Raw genomic sequence first — 21,211 nt, 5'->3', positions numbered from 1 at the left:
CCTTTGAGTGGAAGGGAAATTTGCAGTATTTTCGAGTCACTAGCAACCGGCGTAGCATCCCAATGTGATATTGCGGGGCGTCTCGATTGCCTCCAAATTTGGTGTGCACGGCCTTCTCAACACGTTGATTCCGAAAATCACAGCCTTTGGGGTGGAATTTTGCGTAATTTTCGAGTTAGACGCCGCGTAACATCCCAAAGTGACATTGCGGGACGTCTCGATTGCCTCCAAATTTGGTGTGCAGGGCCTTCTCAACACGCTGATTCCGAAAATCAGTCTTTAGGGTGGGATTTTGCGTAACTTCCGAGTTATACGCCGCGTGACATCCCAGGGTGACATTGCGGGGCGTCTCGATTGCCTTGAAATTGGTGTGCAGGGCCTTCTCGACACGCTGATTCCGAAAATCACGGTCTTTAGGGAAGAATTTTGCGTAATTTCCGTGTTATACGACGCGTGACACCTCAGTTGTGCTTTGGAATATGTGTCCTGGAATTCGTCTTTGGGTTTGTCCGTATCAGTTCACTGGAGATGGTCAGTTCGCGACATATGAGTGATAACTGTGTGGTATGTGATATCATTGACTTGGTGGTGTCACCCAGTGGCATCGCTTTCAGCTTTGTTTCTTTTCTGACCTTTAAGGTGGTGGAGTAATAGTCCGACGTAGTCACGGGCATTTTTTGTCCCGACCAAAAACTGACAAGATGTCGCTGGTGATCAAACCAATCGTGCCTCACCGCTGGAGCATGAAGATTTGGGTAATGCCACCGTCTGTCTTATCTCCCAAGGACGCTCGTGACGCTGGTGGAACAGCACATGCTACTTGTGCACGCCATGCCCATGTTGTTGGCTGGCCGGCCACATCAGCCCGCTGCTGCTGACCGTGGTGGGGACGCTGCACTTCGATTTTCGGAATCAGCGTGTTGAGAAGGCCCTGCACACCAAATTTCAAGGCCATCGAGACGCCCCGCAATATCCAACTGTTGTGTTACGCGGCGTATAACTCGAAAATTACGCAAAATTCCACCCCAAAGGCAGCGATTTTCGGAATCAGTGTGTTGAGAAGGAGCTGCACACCAAATTTCAAGGTAATCGAGACGCCCCGCAATATCCAACTGTTGTGTTACGCGGCGTATAACTCGGAAATTAGCAAAATTCCACCCCAAAAGCAGTGCTTTTCGGAATCAGCGTGTTGAGAAGGCCCTGAACAAATAATTTCAAGGCAATCGAGACGCCCCGCAATATCCAACTGTTGTGTTACGCGGCGTATAACTCGGAAATTACGCAAAATTACACCCCAAGGGCATTGATTTTCGGAATCAGCGTGTTGAGAAAGCCCTGCACACCAAATTTGGAGGCAATTGAGGCGCCCCGCAATATCACATTGAGATGTTACTCGGCGTATAACTCGAAAATTACGCAGAATTCCACACCAAAGGCAATGATTTTCGGAATCAGCGTGTCAAGGTCATGCACACCAAAGTTGGAGGCGATCGTGACGCTCCGGAATACCCAACTGGCAATTGGATATCAATCTGCTGCTAGATTGACAGACGCATCGCTATGTACCAAAAATTTATATTTGCCTTGAAGCGTCGCTGAAGGTTAAAATAAGGCCACGGATTCAGCGAAGACAATCTCTAGGGGATCGTTCAATCTGATGACGGCTGAATGGCGAAATGACGGAGTGTTAAACGAAGCCATACATCTCTGAGATAGCTTCATGGGCAACGCAGCAACTGGATGACAAATTCCATTGACCTAGGTTTAGGTATGAGGGTCAAACCAAGGTATAAATAATCAGCCTGTCCTGTTACTCCAGAGCTTGTTGTATAACGTAGTTTCCGATGCTAACTTCGAATTCATTGAAAACAATAACTGCGTTATATATCTTCTATTGAGTTCTTAAAGGTCAGAATAAGTCACTGACCTGGAACAACCCGGGTCAAAATTTTGTTTTTAACAACACACTGCCTTGCGTTATCTTTGACGCTTATTCGAATGCAAAACTCAAAGCAGTCTGATATCATTTTGTCACCATGATTACCTTCAGAAGGTCAATTGAGGTCAATGACCCTACATGAGCTTTAATGGCCTTTTGCTTTCAACAGGTATCTAGGTTCTGTGGCACTTTGGACACCAGTCTGGAGTTGGACATTTTTTACCTTATTTGACGTGGAGGTCATGGCCTAGGAAACTAAAATTTTGACACAAGTGAGTTCACGTACAGCCTGACACACCCTGCGAATTTGGTATCCCTAACTATCTTCGTTCCTGAAATCTTAGTGGGGTCAAAGTGATCGCCCAAGCCAAGTGTATCTAACCAGCCACACTGGCGCCTGTTGAGCCATATTGCAACAGCCCGGACCATCTACGCATTTATCGTGTCTGCGATGCCAGTCAAAGAGGCAAATCGAGCCAGAGGAGAGCACCAGGGTGGTCTTCTCATTCCGGACTGTTTCAAGGCATTTCGTCGGGTTCATGGAGTTCACCCAGCATGGGAAAACACTTCTGTGACCGATAACCGAGTATACATTAGCAGACCATTATCCGCTGGAAAAATTGTTGCAGACAGACTGGCGACACCAGTCGGTGTGTTTTTGTCAAGCGCCGTCGACGTTGACTGGGAGCGCAGGCCTCGTCTGGGAATCGGCGCGATGCTGGCTGGAACAGAACGCGTCGAAATACTCGGTATTGCTGTCCTAAGAGGGATGATGCTGACAAGCCCGGTGACCTTGGCAAACTTTGTTGTGATTGTGGAATGAGGAGACAGTTTCTCTAAAGAACTTGCAAATTGGTAGCCCAGCCATGCTCGTAAGTTTAGCTTCCAAAGATACCCGATACGGACGATGTTGTCGACGCCCTCGTCCCTTGATGACGTCCTGGTTTCACCGCTGGTTTTCTCAGCGTCGCGATCTGACATTTGCCAGATCTGGGGCGGTGCTGGCAGATGTACTGCGGATTTGTTCCATTCTTGGCTTTGTAATTTTCGCTTCTCTGAAATCGCATATCTCGGCATACCGCTGCCACTGGGTAGTAAGCGCATGGTAGCGAACTGAAAGCTGGGAAGATTGCTCGGAGCAGCCTGCACAGCTCCGAAAGACTGCCGTAGAGATATCTATGGTCGGTGCAGTCGTGGCGTGTAGCCTTAAAGGCCAAATGCGTTACACCGTCCTCACGGCTACCTCAAACTGTCGTCTCACGGAGTCGACGCGATTTATCGCACAGCCCAGACAATGAGGAAAGTGGTGGGATCATGGCTCCTTTGCCGTGGGCCTTCGCCTGCGCTCAATATGGCGGGGACTATTCTCGCCGGGCCGGGCTGGCTTGTCGATTTGTGGTACACCCACGTCAGAATTTGAGGAGAACTGACGAGCAAACCAGGCTGCCCATGCGGACCAGGGACTCGCAATTAACGGACGAGATGTCCAAAAAAACGTCTTCGACCACTCATGATGTTGAAGGCACCATGCGCCAGCGGCCAGCTGGCAGCTGTGGACACTACATCTGGCACGCACTGCAGTCATCGACAGTGCTGCCGGTCGGAGGCGCGCCGTAGCACCGGTATCCATCCGACCATGGATCTGAACATAATCTGAACAGAAGAGTCATAATCTGAGGGATCTCAGCATAATCGTTCAACCTGACGGTAGCAAACATCACTTGGTGTTTTCACTTCCGGTCGTGCAGCCACGCTGAATCATGCACCCTTTTTGAATAGCGTTGGTGCCCCAGAGCGGGGTTTTGTGACAAGATACTGTAGGCTACGCCCCCCCCCCTCCATATATATATATATATATATATATATATATATATATATATATATATATATATATGTGTGTGTGTGTGTGTGTGTGTGTGTATATCCGTATATATATATAAATATACGCGAACATGCTGAAACATATACGCCTTATAAACATATGAGTGCTTATTTCGTCGCGCCCTTGAAGATAAATATTGAACACACGTCAACACCGTTGTCAGGACCTTTGTCGTAGCACGCCTGCACACGACAGGGCTATCTAAATTTATCTGGGCCGGTGTGCAGATGAATCCATCGAAAGCATACGGCAAGATAGTGCCCCCCCCCCCCCGCCCCTTCCTCCCGGGAAACTGAACCGGCTGAAACGTCTGCTCCAGGACGGACCATACCCGTGAACCATAAAAACGTTAAAGATTGCAACCACCAGTGCTCCTAGTCCAAATCGCAACATCCGGCGTTCGTGACATCCAAAACGCGTCCAATGCCAGCCCATTGACGGACGTCTTTGCGTCCAGCCTCACAACGTCCAAAAATACAGCATCCAGTGTTTATAACATTCAGCGATCATGACCTCCAGTTGATGAAGTTTAGATCGACACTGCCCTCCAAACGCTCAATGTCATAAACGCTGGATGATCAGCTTTGGATGTTGCAATTTTGGGTGCTGCGGGCTTGGATGCTGTGATCTTATTCTGCTCAAGGCCGTTGGACTGTTTTGGATGTTATGCACACTGAATACTGCTATTTTGGGCGTTTTGGCACACATTATAGACTTTGGGGGTTTCAATACGCACCTATCAATTCATTCATCAAAACGTCAGAGATCATGGCATCCATTGCTTGTACCATCCAAAAATCGTAATATCCAACGTTCAAAACACTCAAAATGCGTCCAATTCTGTGCCGGCTGGCAAAGCTCGTATCATCAAAGCTCGCAACGTCCAAAATCACAGCACCCAGTGTTCATAACATGCGATCACGTCTAGTTAATAACCTTTGATTGATACTGCTCTCCCACCTTGGCCGTCACGAACGCTGGATGTTATGAGTCTTGGATGTTGCGTTTTTAGATGCTGCAAGCTTGGATGTTGTGATTACCCCCCTCCCCCCCCCCCGCCAGCGACACTGGACGATCGTTGCATGCTATAAACACTGAATGCAGAGAGTTTGGTATTTTGACCACTGGACGTTGAGCCCTGGATGGTTCAGTACGCATCCGCCCGTGGACCCCGTGTCACCGGCGAAGGGTGGCATAGTCTTGAACACAAGGCTAGGCGATCGCTCTTCAGTGGCTGCCTGGGTTGGAGCTGGCCCAGGGAAAATGCCAACGAGGTTTAGCTTGTACCAAAGATCTCTCATTAACTGGGCATGCGGTATAGGTCCGCTGGCTACTTAATTTACTTTTTGCGTCATTCAACTGCGCGATCATGCAGCGTCCATATCTCATGTGTATTAGCCAACTGTTCTACTGCGATAACTTATGCACACCAATACAAACAATGATAACTTAGACTGACTTTGGACCCGATGCCCACCGAGCAACACAATGCAGAAGTCATGCCGATGGCAACCACGTTGTTTATCAAAAGATTGCACGGCACTTTCCATTTCAGCCATTATGCATCGCTATTTCATTTGGTGTGTTCTCTACGTGTTGCGTGAACGCGACGCCGAAGAACAACGCTCCTTGGGGTCAGGAAATAGGCGACAGGCCACTCTCCAGTCAAAGTCCTCTGAAGGTACCTGTGACATTCTTTCGACCACATTCGACATTTACAAACACGCTGCACACGCACCCCAACCGTCAACCACGCCAGGAGACGGCAGAATGACACCCACGTTCATGTACTGCAAAGTGTACGAGAAATGCGCATTTCACAATGGCTTGGTTCGACGACGTTCAGCAATACTATCCTTGCTCGTTGCAGCATCGGCTAAACACGAGCTGAAAAGTCATTCGGTATTCGGACAGAAGTGAACCACAGCACGAAAAATGTTTTTCCACGACTATCTACGTGGTCCACAACAGGAACTGTCGGTGCGCAGCCAATCCACGTAAAACGCTGTGTCACATCCAAAAATACAATGATCTGGCTTCACTTCCACTGTTGACTACCCTGCTTTGGATTCAGATGCAGCCTGAGGGTCACTGTCATAACAGCCTGACTTCACCTCAGACACACTGTAACAGCTGCCAGTATTGGCCTTGGGTCGGTCATAGTCACCTGAACCATCCTCAGGTACACCATCACAACTGCTTGCGTTGGCCTCTGGCACACTGTCCACAGGTCCCTTCCCCGCCTCGGACACACTGCCGCCGGCGTGGCCTGACGCGCGGGCAGCGTCACTGTCCTGCTCTTCCGAGTCCGAAGTGTCATCACCCTCCTCCGGTGCGACAGCCGCCACCCTGGGACGCTTTCCCTTGCTCTGCTGCCGTGCCTTCTTCTTCTGACGCTTGGCGCGCTTCTTGGCAGTTCGCTCCTCTGTCCAGACTTTGTTGTCCTCCATTTTCTTCTGGTATGCAATGTCCTTGTCCTCCTGTGCAAGGCAAAGAGGGCGATCACACCACACAGTCGGCACATACAGTCTGCAGTAAATCACATGGTCACATGCAATGTCCTTGTCCCCCTATGCAAGGCAAAGAGGACAATCACATCACACAGGTAGCACATACAGTACGCAGCAAATTACACAGCCACCTCAGCTTACGAGGGAAGGCCAAGTGTTGCATGCAATAGGTTCTATCCACTTAAGCCGGCAAAGCCCCATTGTACACTGGGAGCTTTGAAATTGCTTGACCCACAAGGAATGAATATATGCAGATCATATGACTGAGTGTTACACATCAAACTACATTGGGAGCTTTGAAATTGCTTGACCCACAAGGAATGAATATATGCAGATCATATGACATGAGTGTTACACACCAAACTATCAGTTTTGTTTGCGGGAGAATACATTCACCAGAGGTTCCACAGAATCGCTGCACATTAAAAAGCACAGAAGCAGCGCAATTACGAGCAGCCCAGGAGACCACAAGGCCCATCAGCCCAGAGAGCAGCCCATCAGGAGACCACATCAGATGGCTGACCTTGTCGGCCTCCTCGGCGATGAACTTCTGGCGGGCGTTCTCTCGCCGCCGGATATGCCGGTACACGTGGAACTCGCCGCTGCCGGCGCCAGCGCTCGAGCCCATCACGTTGCGCACAAACTCGGGCGCCGCCGAGAAAGTGCGCGACTTGGACGCCTCTGGCAGATGCACTGGCCGGTCCTGGACATCAAGATCACCTAACAATTGTCCTAAGAGAATGTGTGACACCCTAAGATATGCTAAACTATCCACCATGACATGATCCATTTGAATTAATGCATTTTATTTGCAGAGCCCACTCATGGAAAGCAAACATTTCTTGTCTGAGTTCATTCTGACACTGGTTATCTTCCATGTTTTGTGAGTTCCAAGGGATACATTACAGATGATGGTACCAATATCAAAATAATGCATAAGACATATAACACATGGCTTTCCCCCAAAAACATATAATTACAGGCCAAACCAGAGACTAATTGTGTTATATACTCACAATGTTCTTGAAAAGCTTGTCAAGCCTGAGTTTCTGTAAATCAACTGCATTTTTTACTGGCTTCTTCTCATCTGGCTTCTGATTTTCATTCATTGCTGCCCCTTCTGTTCAAAAGTAAGCAAGAAACTTATTAGTCATTGGCACTGATATCCAACCATACCTTCCAGCCTACACTCATCAAGCGATTGTGTATTGCCAGTGTTGGAAAAAGTTTCCTGGTATAGTGCGTACCAGATTTTGTACTCCAGGATTGTGACTGGGTAAAATGAAATATTTTGTACTCATGATGCTATACTCATATCATACTTATAAACTTATACTCATATCAAGAGCTTCCTAAGTAAGTGCTTCCTTCCTAATTCCATGCTCAAACCTACTGTATTTTTTTTAGCTATGAAGCTGGTAGAAAGTTGCTGATATTGATAACTCTATTGTAAATGTGTCAGTCCCAATAAAGGCTGATAGAGGCTGATGGTAAAAATGTTGTGCACCTGTTGCACCATTCCCTGGAGTACACAATGCCAAGCTTATGAATGAAATGTCATGCAAGCTACAACATAAATGGGAGCATCTGGGGCATGGCAGTAAGTGCAGCCGCATTCCACCCAAGGTACAACCTATCTCACCCAGAGTAAAGCTTCTGGGGGAATGTGATCCCCACCTAGGCTTTTACTGACCTACAGATACTTAATTGGGGAACAAGTGTGTAGTTCCCAATTAAGTTAGATAAGATGCCCCCCAACTTTAAGAAAAAAAACCTGGTCAAAATCATGGAGAACGTGGCTTGCACCATTTGTTTGGGATATGACCTTTCTCTGCTCACCTACTCCACAAAGTGATGTGCAAAACTACACCACCTGGGACGTCGAGCTGCCGCGTGATCGAGGCTCGGAAGCCAACGCAGCAGAGGCAGAGGAATCATTTCCTCATCACAAAGTTAGCATCACTACATCTACTCACCGGCGTTTAGTCTGATACAATACTTTTCTCAGTGTATCACACTGAGCTAAATTTATACATTGCCCTTATCTACACCAACCACACGCGCAATCATTACTCCGTGCTTCGCTACGCCGAAACAAGGTTGGCAGGCTACATAAATGGCGCGCACGCATAGCGGTCTTCAACGACAAAGCTAAAAAAATATTCGTTGATGAAACCCGGCCAAAACAAAAGGTAGATCTAAAAAAATGTGATTAACTGCATAAATACACCGGTACGAGTTCTGCTCAACGAAGGACAAGAAGCATTTTTCAAGTACTTCACCTCTTTTAGAAGAGAAAACTATCCACCGCGAGCGTTAAAAGCGCAGTACGAAACGGGCATAACCAGTTCGCGTTAGCAGAATTGCCCAATTTTGAAATCATATGACCCAAAATGATACCTTAACACCAAAAATAGTAAGGCAATTAACATTATTCATTTCGTCGTTTAGACCATTGCTACTCACATTGCTCACATGATTGCAAGTCATCTTCAAGCAGTTACCATCTAACAATATTATAATTTCGGAAAAAGCAGTAATGTAACTTCTAACATGCCGACAGCAGACGATTTATATGTACTAAAAGGCAACATAATGACCAAATCACGAGTAACCAAAAGAAGTATCCCAGTTCTTCACAGTTGTGTCTCGAACTCTCTGTTGGTGTGCCTACCTGCGTACATACCATAACTTTGATAATTTTTTTTCTTCAAATATCTGATAACTTACGGTCCATCGCACGTAGACCCGAAAGACGCATACACTCTCCTTATTATTGCACTTCTTGTACTCACCAAATTATTTCCAGTTGTGAAGCTTGACTTGATATTTCCAAATGGACAACACAAAGAGCCAACAATGCCCGTTAAACTGAAACACTTACAGCAATCTTAGAAAAACGGATCAAGCCACAGGGACCGAACGCCGAAGCAAGGCCAACGTTTTCGGTATGGTATATATGTGCCTATTAGCGCAGTGCACCTCATACACGAGTCCGGATAATGCGATTTACACTTATTAGAACGAAACACATCGTGCTGACAATGTCGGTTGAGCTGCAAGACTTCGGTCCGATGAATAAGGCTCATGTTTTGCCGTGAGATGTTGCCATCATGTGCGGACGGACTGCAGTAGCACCCTCTTAAAGTAGTGCACCTCTTGCATAATTTCAATTGGGGAGACCTGAAAACCTCTCTGATATGCAAAGACATACCCTACCGCGATAATATGCCGACAGAAACCCCAAGAAAAGAAGCCAAGCCCTGGAAACCGAAGACACGAGAGTACTATCTCGGTAGAGAATGTTCTTGGATGCCGGAGTCGTTTTCAGGTCTTGCCAACTGGAATAATGTAAGAGGTGCACTACTTTAAGATGGTGCTACTACGGTCCATCCGCCCAACATGATGGCAACATCTCACGGCAAGGCATGAGTCTTGTTCATCGAACCGAAGTCTTGTAGCTCAACCGACATTGTGGGCACGCTGTGGTTACTTCTAGTAAGCGTGAATCGCACTATAAGGACTGGCGTTTCAAGTGCCCCGCGCCAATAAACGTATATGTACCGTACCGAAAACGTTGGCTTTGCTTCGGTCCTCGGTTTCCGGGGCTTGGCTTCTTTTCTTGCGGTTCCTGTCGGCATATTATCTCCGTAGAGTACGTCTTTAGATGTCAGAGTGGTTTTTAGGTCTCTCCAATTGGAATTATGCGAGAAGCGTACTTCTTTAAGACGGTGCTACTACAGTCCGTCCGCACATGTTGGCAACATCTCACGGCAACGCATGAGTTTTATTCATTGAATCGAAGTGTTGTAGCTCAGCTGACATTGTCGGCACGATGTGTTTATTTCTGGCAAGTGTGAATCGCATTATCCAAACTCGTGTATGAGGTGCACTGCGCCAATTAACGTATTTGTACCGTACTGAAAACGTGGGATTTACTTCGGTCTTTGGTTTCCGGGGCTTGGCTTGTTTCCTTGGCATTGTTATTGACATTTTATCTCGGTAGAGCATGTCTTTGGATGTCAGAACAGTTTTTAGGTCTCGCCAATCTGAATCATACAAGACGTGCTCTACTTAAAAAGAGCGTTACTACAGTCCGTTCGCACAACATTATGGTGTTATCTTACGGCAATACATGCGTCTTATTCATTGAACCAAAGTGTTGTAGCTCAACCGATATTGTCGGCACCCTGTGTTTATTTCTACTGAGTGTGAATCACATTATCTGGGCTTGTGTACGAGGTGCACCTGAAACCTCATGTGACCTGCAAACGGCTCTGGCACCCAAGAACATTCTCTACCAAGATAGTACTCTCGTGTATGAGGTGCACTGCGCTTATAAATGTGTACGGACCGTCCCGAAATTCCAATGAGCGAGACATGAAATCGCTCTGACATCCAGGAACATACTCTGCCGAGATAATATGCCAACAGCAATCCTAGGGAAGCGGACCAAGCCCCGGGAACCGAAGACCAAAGGAAAGCCAACGCTTTCGGTACGATACATATACGTCTATTAGCGCAGTGCATCTCATACACGAGTCCGGATAATGCGATTCACACTTATAAGAAATAAACATATCGTGCCGGGAATGTCGGTTGAGCTCCAACACTTCAGTTCAGTTGATATGATTCGTGCCTTGCCGCGAGATGCTGCCATCATGCGCGGACGGCCTGTAGTACACTCCTAAAGTAGTACACATCTTGTATAATTCGCGTTGCCGAGACCTGAAAGTCACTCTGACATCCAACGACATACTCTACCGACATAATTTGCCAACAGCAGTCCTAGGAGAACGGGCCAAGCCCCTTAAACCGTAGATTGAACCAAGGCCCGATTTCATTGGAGGATATTTTCATGGTCAGTAATGCTGTACACCCTAAGCCTGAGTCTTGCTGATACCATTCCAACTTACTAGGGGCCAGCACGTCGTGCAATAATCTTTCGTGAAGCGATAAGTTTCACACATGAAACCGGATCATAAATTTATTTTCCATGTAGGACGTTTATTTTCGTTTAACGGGAGTGTTTCACATTCGTATGCAGTTTTGAACTGAAATAGCCAGCTTCGATATCAGTCGGTGCAGCTCACAGCCCTGCCCTTCTTAAGACCTAAGCCCTTCCAGCTTCTGATCTATTTCGGCTTCACCGCACACCTCCAGTCTCCGCATATCTTGATTGGCTGTGGCTGCTTGTGACGCGTGGCTGTAAGGAGTGGACCAAACTCCCAGGCGGTGTGGCCTAGGAAGTTCTCAGAGGCGGCGAGCGAGGGATGCTCAAGAGTGGCTGGGTACTCGCGGGCCTGCGTTGTGTCAGTGCATGATGTCGTTACACCAACCAAGCGCAGTGTTTGATAAGTCATGTTTAATGATAGTTTCTGATGCTTTAGTCCTTTCTGTAAGTTATCTGTTAGCATATCATGTTAGTAATGGTAGTGTTGGTATTGACAACATCTCACGGCAATGCATGAGTCAAATTAATTGAACTGAAGTGTTGTAACTTAACCGACATTGTCTGCACGCTGTGTTTCTTGCTAATAAATGTAAATCGCATTATCCGGACTCGTGTGTGATGTGCACAGCGTTAGCAGACACACACACACACACACACACACACACACACACACACACACACAACACACACACACACACACACACACACACACACACACACACACACACACACACACACACACACACACACACACACACACACACACACATATATATATATATATATATATATATATATATATATATATATATACATTTATATACCGTACCGAATGCGTTGGCTTTCCTTTGGTCTTCGGTTCCCGGGCTTAGTCCGCTTCCTTATATATATATATATATATATATATATATATATATATATATATATATATATATACCGTACCGAATGCGTTGGCTTTCCTTTGGTCTTCGGTTCCCGGGCTTAGTCCGCTTCCTTAGAGTTGCTGTTGGCATATTATCTCGGTAGAGTATGTTTCTGGATGCCAGAGCGATTTCATGCCTCGCTCATTGGAATTTCGGTACGCTACATACAAGTTCATAAGCGCAGTGCACCTCATACACGAGAGTACTATCTCGGTACAAAATGTCCTTGGGTGCCAGAGCCGTTTTCAGATCACATGAGGTTTTAGGTGCACCTCATGCATATTCCCAGATAATGTGATTCACACTCAGTAGAAATAAACACAGCGTGTCGACAATATCGGTTGAGCTACAACACTGCCGTTCAATGAATAAGACGCATGTATTGCCGTGAGACAATACCATAATGTCGTGCGGACAGACTGTAGCAGCACCCTCTTTAAGTAGTGCACCTCTTGCATAATTCAAATTGGCGAGACCTAAAAACACTGACATCCAATTACATGCTCTACCAAGATATTATGCCAACAGCAATGCCAAGGAAATAAGCCAAGCCCGGAAACCGAAGACCGAAGTAAATCCCACGTTTTCAGAACGGTATATATGCTTTAATTGGCGCAGTGCACCTCACACACGGGTCCGGATAATGCAATTCACACTTGCTAGAAATAAACAGGTTGTGCCGATATTGTCGGTTGAACTTCAACACTTCGGATCAATGTATAAGACTCATGCATTGCCATGGGATTTTGTTATCGTGTGCGGACGGACTGGAGTAGCACCTTCTTAAAGAAAAACACCTCTTGTATAATTCTAATTGGGGAGACCTAAAAACTGCTCTGACATCCAAAGGCGTACTCTACCGAGATAATATGCCGACGGGAACCCCCAAAAAAGAACCAAGCCCCGGAAACCGAGGACCGAAGCAAAGCCAACGTCTTCGGTACGGCACACACACGTTCATTGGCACGGGGCACTTGAAACGCCAGTCCTTATAGTGCGATTCACGCTTACTAGAAGTAAACACATCGTGTCGACAATGTCGTTTGAGCTTCAAAACTTCGGTTAAGTGAACAAGACTCATGCCTTGCTGTGAGATGTCAACGTCATGTTGCGCGGACGGACTGTAATAGCACCCTCTTAAAGTAGTGCACCTCTTGCATTTTTCCAGTTGGGGAGACCTGAAAACGGTTCTGGCATCCAAGAACATTCTCCACCGAGATAGCACTCTCGTGTAGGAGGTGCGCTGCGTTTATAAATATGCATGTACCGTACCGAAAACGTTGGCCTCGCTTCGGTTTTGGGTTTCCGGGGCTTGGTCCGTTCCCTTAGGATTGCTGTTGGCACATCATCTCGGTAGAGTATGTCTTTGGATGCAAAGCGGTTGTTAGGTCTCGCCAATTGGAATCATACAAGAGGTCCACTACTTAAAGAAGAAGGTGCTACTACAGTTCGTCCGCACATGATGGTGGCATCTCACAACAGTGCATGAGTCCTATTCATTAAACCAAAGTCTTGCAGCTCAACCAACATTGTCGGCACGGTATGTTTACTTCTAGTAAGTGTGAATCGCATTAAAAGGACTCTTGTTTTAGGTGCCCCGCACCAATGAACGTATATGTACCGTACTGAAAGCGTTGCCTTTGCTTCGGTCTTCGGTTCCCGGGGCTTGGCTTCTTTTCTTGGGGTTCCTGTCGGCAGGGTGTGTCTTTGCATGTCAGAGCGGTTTTTAGGTCTCGCCAATCGGAATTATACAATATGTGTGCTACTTTAAGAGGGAACTACTACAGTCTGTCCGCACATGATGGCAGCATCTCACAGTAATGCATGAGTTTTATTCAACGGACCAAAGCCTTGCAGCTCAATCGACATTGTCAGCACGATGTGCTTTTTTTTCTTCTTGTAAGTGTGAATCACATTATCTGGACTCGTGCATGAGGTGCACTGCGCTAATAGACGTATATGTGCCGTACCGGAAACGCTAGCTTTGCTTCAGTCTTCGGTTTCCGGGGCTTGGTTTTTAGGATCCTGAGGATCGCTGTTGGCATATTATCTTGGTAGAGCATGTCTCTGGATGTCAGAGTGGTTTCCAGGTCTTGCCAATCGAGCTCATGCCAAAGGTGCGTACTTTAAGAGGGTGCTACTACAGTCTGTCCGCACAACATGATGGCGACATCTTACGACAATGCATGAGGCATAGACATCGGACCGAAGTGTTGCAGCTCAACTGACATTGTCAGCACGTACCGAAAACGCTGGCCTTCCCTCAGTCTTCTGTTCCTGAGGCTTGGTCCGTTTCTTTAGAATTGCTATTGGCATCTTATCTCGGTAGAGTATGTCTCTGGATGTCAGAGCAACTTCATGTCTCGCTCATTGGAATTGTGCAAGAAGTGCACCACTTTAAGAGGGTGCTACTTCAGTCCCTCCGCACGACATGATGGCAGCATCTCACGGCAACGGATTAGTCATATTAATTGAACTGAAGTGTTGTAGCTGAAGCGATGTTGTCAGTACGATGTGTTTAATTCTTGTAAGCATGAATCGCATTATCGGGGTCCGTGTATGAATACACTGCGCTAATAGACGTATATGTGCGGCTCCGAAAACGTTGCTTTGCTTCGGTGTTCGATCAGGCTCCCAGTGCTTGGTCCGTTTTTTTAGGATTGCTGGAAGTGTTGTAGTTCAGCCGATATCGTTGGCTTTTTCTCTGTGTTGGCCGTTTGGAGATATACATTTAAGTTTCACAACTGGAAATAATCTAGGAAGCACGAGAGGTGCAATAAAAAGGTAAGAGTGTAGACGCCTTTCTGGTCTGCATGCGATGGGCTGTAAGTTATCGGACATGTGATAAAAATGATCAAAATTATGGTATGCAGGAAGGTCACGCACACCAACAGATAATTTGAGACACGAATGTGAAGAACTGGGATACTTTTCTTGGTTGCTCGTATGTTCGTGATTTGGTGATTATATTGCCCCTTTAGTACAGATTATAATCCATCCGGTGTCTGCGTCTTAAAAATCATATTACTAGTTTATTGCTGAAATTATAATATTTTCCGACGGTAACTTCTTGAAGATCATAGGCAATCATGGGAGCGATGTAAGTAGCAACGGTCGAAACGACGAAATGAATAATGCTTATTGCTTTCCTCATAATTCTTGGTGCTCATTACGTTTTTGGGGTTGCATGATTTTAAAGCTGGGCAATTCTGCTAACGCGAGCTGATTATGCCTGTTCCGTACTGCGCGTAAAATGCTCGCGGTGGAGATTTTGCTTCTAAAAAAGGTGAAGTACTTGAACAATATATCAACAAGGAAACCCTGCTTTAACTTTATATTATGATTCTGATTCTGATAACTGATTCAGATTACCATTCTGTGGCGCCGCTCTGTAGATTGGTAGAAAAAATCCCATGTTTTTGTTTCATGGCCTTTTTATGCCTGTTCATCACGTATTCAGCTCGGATTTCTTGGTGGAGAATATGCCTTTTCCCCAATGCTAAATCCCACCCATGAGCCGGAGACTCGCGGAGCCGTGGATTTCCGCGCGCCGAAGCGAGTGTTTGGGATGGTGTTTGGCGTCACCATCATACAGTCTATAAAATATCAATGTTTGACGGTTCCAAGTGCAATTTCAATTGAAATGCTATTTAAAAAGAATTAAAACAATCTATTCATCAACATATGATGAATTCGCCGTATATTTCGAGGTACATTTAAATGTGACATTATATACTTTCGTATCAATTTTTCTTGTGTTACAATGATTTATACGCGCAGTCCAAAAGCGCCGAATCGTGCCGTGTACGAGATGTTCTCTGCGCTTCTCCCTGGCCCGTCAAGAGACGCTGTTGTTTTGAGTGCGGACTCGGGCCCGTGTACGAGTGCGCTGGTATCATTGTTGGCCAGTAGGTGTGTTAAACATGTGCTGGCGAGCAGCAACGGACCGGGACACTGAATGCATTGCAAGGAAAGATTGCGTGCGATATGGTAGAGATATTCGGCTGTAACCTGCGAGCAGTATCCCTCGTGCAATCGTGAGTGTGGCGCGCAATTCTGTCGACGTTGCATGAACAGCTTGCTCCCATCTGACGTCGCTCACAGAGCACAATTTTTTACATTATTTCCAGTGTATATTTGTGGAGAACAAAATGCTTGAGCTGAGAATACCAAGAAACATCCAAGTTTCAGGCACTGATGTGAGAGCACAAATCCTGCACCTAAGAGACTAAGATGCCCAATAGCAAGCAGCCCGTGTTGTCATCCAGGTTATGATAAATCATGTATGGGAATGTGAGAAATGAAGTGTGTGAATGTTGAACTGAACTGCCTTTGAACAATACTGGGAATGGGAAACGAGTAGCAGAACCGCACCGGTCTGTAGATTAGCAGAGCTCTCACTTCCTACGCCCTACGCGGGCCAACTCAAACTTGAATATAGCTTAACCTACCATGGACGACGAACCGCACTACTTACCACAGATGCAATGAACGGTCATAGAAAACCGCACAACCAAGCACCTACCACAGACGGCCGCTTACTCACGCGTCACCACTGTGTCATGGGAATGCAAATGAGAGAATCACTTGCAATTCAGCGTCGGAAACGTCTCTACTATTCAGCGGCTTGTGCCCGCCTCCCAGCTCAGGACCGGAGGTTGAACTTCGCAAAACTCTCCAATTGGTTTTAATGATTTGCCTCCTCGTGACTGCTCTGTCAAGAGCATAAATGTTCTGCTCGCGCTCGTGCCTTGAACATATTTATCAACATTTGGAGGGAAGCTGTATAGAGATGGTATCACGATTATGACGAAGGACTTATAAGTACTGATCCAGAACCACCCTGTGGTTGGATTTTTGGCCACTTCTTGGCATCCGGAGTACAAAAATGTAAGAGCAGCTGGGGATTTCAGTCAAGTTCAATTTGTCACTTATGGGTGTGAAATTAAAACTGGTAATGCAGGCTTTACAAAAATATACTTCAAGTCGAAAAACGTTGCTATAGATACCCAAATGACTGTTCGGAGACAGCCATCTCACTCCGGTAAAAACACCCGGACACCAGAGTAACATGAACCCATAACTTTGGCCCGGAAAATTAAGAAGAAGGGTTTATTAGGACAAAAACATCAATGAATTGCAACATAAGCTATCATATTTTGCAATCATATGGGTTGAAGCTCATCAAAATCCATAAATACATTGTATTGTCCGCCTGAGTCAGCGGAGTGACTGACTCAGATCTCTTTTGACCGGCCCACACGGGGCTGTCAGGCATTGCACTTGCGCTGGCTCGGTAAATCAGCTGAGAGTGCTGCCCTGTCTCTATTATTCGGCTGGGACGTGCGGGCCTCGTGTGTTTTCCGGAAGGTGGAGGGCATGAATGTTTAGCCGTTTTTAAAACCAGTTTTCTGGTGGAGCGTGAGTGACGTGACCGTGGTGGAGCGTGAGTAGTGTGATCGTGGTGGAGCATAAGTAGGTGGCCGCCTGTGGCACGTTCATTTGCATTTTTTTGTGTACCTTTTTTCTCTGGCTGTGCGCATCGTAGCCACCCTCCACGTTGGAGGGTGTATAAGCCCGGTGCGTAGCCACCCTCAATTTTGGAGGGTGTTTAAGCCCGGTGCGTAACCACCTGCCTTTTTGAAAGGTGGTTGCCACGCACAGCCTGTCCTAAATTGCAAACCCATATATATGCACCTGTGTTCCATAGCACAGAGTCTGAGACCGTGTTGTGTCAGTGTGCCATGTTTAATACCGATGCTTCATTTCATTTAAAGTGTTTTTGCATGCATTACTGTACATGAAAAGTGGCGCTTTTTTAATGCCACCCATTTGCCATAATGCCTGTTATCTCTCAAAATAATCTAAATAAGATTATGACTCAAAACACCCAGATATATTTGTGCTGGTGCGTATACACCCTCCAAATCGGAGGGTGGTCACGCACCGAGCTTTGCACCCTCCAAAACGGAGGGCGGCCTACGCACCGGGCTTGTACAACCTCCAAAATCGAGAAAGACTACGCACGGGGCCTTCACAGTGACATTCCCCCTGAAAAATCTGCAGATTGAACGAATTACTGAAATTATGAAAAGCTAGAGTTGTGAATGAAAGAAAACAGGCATATTGACTATAAACATTAGACGGTCAACTTATATCAATTTAATTAAAGCCCATTTTCTGTACTACTGAATTATTGAACTTCGAGCCCGAGGGCGCGGTGGCCGAGTGGTTAGCGCATCTGATTATCGCGCATTGAACCCGGGCTGTAATACACCAGGGTGCAAGAACAGTAACGTGATAAATATGGATGCCCTCATCTCATAACATTTGAATGGTGACATAAGTAATGGTCATATCACAACTGCATGAAAAGAAAAAATTCCAGTCCCTAGTACTGGACAGTGACGCAGTTTTCTATGTCCGTAAAGAAACTCCCTCCTTCCCACATTTGGGTTCCTCAAAGAAAGAAAACTAAATTCGAGGATAAACTTGCTTGTTGCCAGGGGTGGATCCAGGATTTCGTCAAGGGGGGGGGGAGCACGCAACATTGGGGGCCCCTGAAGTTTGGGGCCCCCAAAATATCCTTGCATTTCGGTCATTACATTTTCAGACAAATCGTATGTTATATATATATATATATATATATATATATATATATGCACTCACTTATTCATTTATCTCATAAATACGGAAACCCATCTTACTGTGCACGGCCCTGTAACGCTAGGCGTGTTATCCATACACACACAGAGGACTCACTCATTTTCTACAGATCATGTTAAATGCTGTAGTTTTGAGGATAAGTGCTTTGGAACAACAGGCAAAATAAACTTGAGTTGGTTGCCAACAACCAACAAAATCAAGCATAGACCTGATTTCGAGCTTGTGTATTTACGGTAAGGTGGCTGGGCGATGTAGTCAGCTGATGGCTGACCCTAATGCAAAATTGTTCCTTTGTCATAAAGGAGAACAACATATACGAACACTCAAAATATAATAAGAACGTGATGCACTGGTACAATAATTGTCACACACCGAGCAGCCCGTGAAAATGACGCATACGACGTCGGCGGCATGTAAAATTACGTTCGGCAATTGCGCGTGAAAATTAATCGGCGCCTATTCGACTGCCGCTTGGAGGCGAGGGCACCAAGGCCAATAGGGACGAAACCTGAGCGATCATGGGTGCCGCAGGAGACCAACAAAGTGGCTCCCGTCAGAAAGTATAGGGTCCTCAGAGCAAGCAAAAATAACCCAGGACCAACGTGGTGGGCCCCTAAACGATCGGTAATGCCTCGACAGGCTGACACATAAGGCCCCGGCCAGAGCACAGAACCCTCCGAATAAAGGGGAATTATCCAAGACCATGAGTTAATACCTCTATGCGACCAAGAGTGCACGGACAGGTTAACAACACAGGTATCGATAGGAATGAAAAGTCCTCCGCAAATGAGACCAAAGGGAAAGGGCCCTCGATCAAAGTAGAGCCCCTGAGCATCGAGCGTCCCCGTGCCTTACCATATAAAAGCTCCAGCAGCAGCACCAGGCCCTCCAAGCAAGTGGAAAGAACCTGAGATTTATATGAAGGCCCCTGAGCAACTGAGTGCACCCTAGCATATGGGGCTCCGGAAAAAGTGCATAGAGCCTTGCGGGCGAGTGAGAATAATCCGCGGAGGAAAACTTGGTCGATCAACAGTCCTAAGACATGCAGGCAGGTAGCGTCCCAACAGCACATTGGGCCTTACGAATAAATGGGAAGAGATCAAGGGTAACCTGGAAAGCTTCTTAGCGATCAGACTGAAGCAGCAAGTGGACAAAGTGAGCCCTATGCGCGTGCATGCCTAGCGCGCCTAGGTTTATAAGGCTGTGCATAGTAAAATGGGTTTCTGTATTTATCAAATAAATGAATATGCAAATAGATAGAAATGTATACATAAATAAATATATGCATATATATATATATATATATATATATATATATATATATATATATATATATATATATATGAATGTATTGCATGCGACTTGTCTGAAGATGTAATGACCGAAAAGCAGGTATAGTTCTTTGGAGGGGGCCCCGAAGTCCAAGGGGCCCCACAATGTTGCGTGCCCCCCCCCCCCTCCTTGACGAAATCTTGGATTCGCCTCTGACTCACGCACCTCCGCGCCAGCTACGGTGCATTTGTGCCTGTCCCGTTGTATGTTCTGTCCCGATTTTTGCTAAATGTAACGCATTGGTGCGTCACGTGCCGTGCTAATAAAGTGCAGTCATTTGCTTGAGTATAATACTGCATCACAGTAAGTCTACAACACTTTTTCCGTATCCGGGTCGTTGTAATTTGAGATTCTGCGTATACTCTTTTCGGTTCTGCGTGTAATTCCAAGGGACGAAAATAATTATATGAAAAAACACACCAGACGAAATAGTTAGATCATCGGCAAAAAATGTCAATCAAATTAGCGCAAAGGAATTTTGTAGAACAAATCTACATCTTGTAACTCTAAGAAAGCAGTGACTTCCGGATAGGCACCTCGAGACTATATGCGGTCCAAACAGTCTGCTTCCGTATGCGGCAAAATACGGTACAGAAATCGCGTCTTATGATTATAGAGAATGAAACATGAGCTCGCTTCGCCTGATGTATTCACCTGGTGTTTAATGTTGGTGTTGGTGTCTGGCGTGTTTATTTTTGGGCCGTCGTCAAGTCAGGTCTCCAGCCATGCGTCATTCACATACGCGTCATGACCCGACCTTTCTTCCTAGAATCCCGGGGATTCAAACCGGGGCGTTCTAATTACGACTCCAACGCTCGTGTTGCACAAACGATGAAGTATGAAATGGCTTTCCCAGCTGGTGTAGTGAAGGGCGCTGAACTTGCTCAAAGTATTCATGTCTGAAAGCCGATATCATCCGGCATTTAAAGGACTCAATGACACGTTCCGATGGCGGGATAATAAACTGACTGATAGTCGGGGTAATTGTTCCCAATACGTCCATAT

At 46.2% G+C, this 21,211-nt stretch overlaps 1 protein-coding gene across 4 annotated transcripts; it reads right to left on the bottom strand.

The window, feature by feature from the left end:
• Window positions 1-5,198: 5,198 nt before the first annotated feature.
• Window positions 5,199-8,424, bottom strand: LOC119111749 (PRKR-interacting protein 1 homolog). 4 transcript variants are annotated; one of them, XM_037235555.1, is made up of 4 exons: window positions 8,308-8,424; window positions 7,348-7,451; window positions 6,855-7,034; window positions 5,199-6,301 (listed from the first exon to the last, which is right to left on the bottom strand). In XM_037235555.1, exons 2-4 carry the CDS (start codon window positions 7,438-7,440, stop codon window positions 5,876-5,878), a joined length of 699 nt encoding a protein of 232 aa, XP_037091450.1. In that variant the 5' UTR covers window positions 7,441-7,451; window positions 8,308-8,424; the 3' UTR covers window positions 5,199-5,875. The 4 variants fall into 4 exon arrangements, with proteins under 4 accessions (XP_037091450.1, XP_037091451.1, XP_037091453.1 ...); XM_037235556.1 differs by lacking the exon at window positions 8,308-8,424 and adding an exon at window positions 8,171-8,291; XM_037235558.1 differs by lacking the exon at window positions 8,308-8,424 and having other exon boundaries at window positions 6,855-7,051.
• Window positions 8,425-21,211: the final 12,787 nt, after the last annotated feature.

The sequence above is a fragment of the Pollicipes pollicipes genome, unplaced genomic scaffold, assembly GCF_011947565.3.
Source record: "Pollicipes pollicipes isolate AB1234 unplaced genomic scaffold, Ppol_2.1 Scaffold_7261;HRSCAF=8764_pilon_pilon_pilon, whole genome shotgun sequence".
Taxonomy (NCBI): domain Eukaryota; kingdom Metazoa; phylum Arthropoda; class Thecostraca; order Pollicipedomorpha; family Pollicipedidae; genus Pollicipes; species Pollicipes pollicipes.
The sequence above is the reverse complement of the archived record's forward strand: the minus strand, read 5'-3'. Positions and strand labels throughout refer to the sequence as shown.

Coding starts and splice junctions, on each gene's coding strand:
- LOC119111749 (XM_037235555.1), bottom strand. CDS start 7,440: ATGAATGAAAATCAGAAGCCAGATGAGAAGAAGCCAGTAAAAAATGCA. Junction 7,035..7,347: donor ACAAGCTTTTCAAGAACATT/GTGAGTATATAA, acceptor CTTGATGTCCAG/GACCGGCCAGTGCATCTGCC. Junction 6,302..6,854: donor TCGCCGAGGAGGCCGACAAG/GTCAGCCATCTG, acceptor TGCCTTGCACAG/GAGGACAAGGACATTGCATA.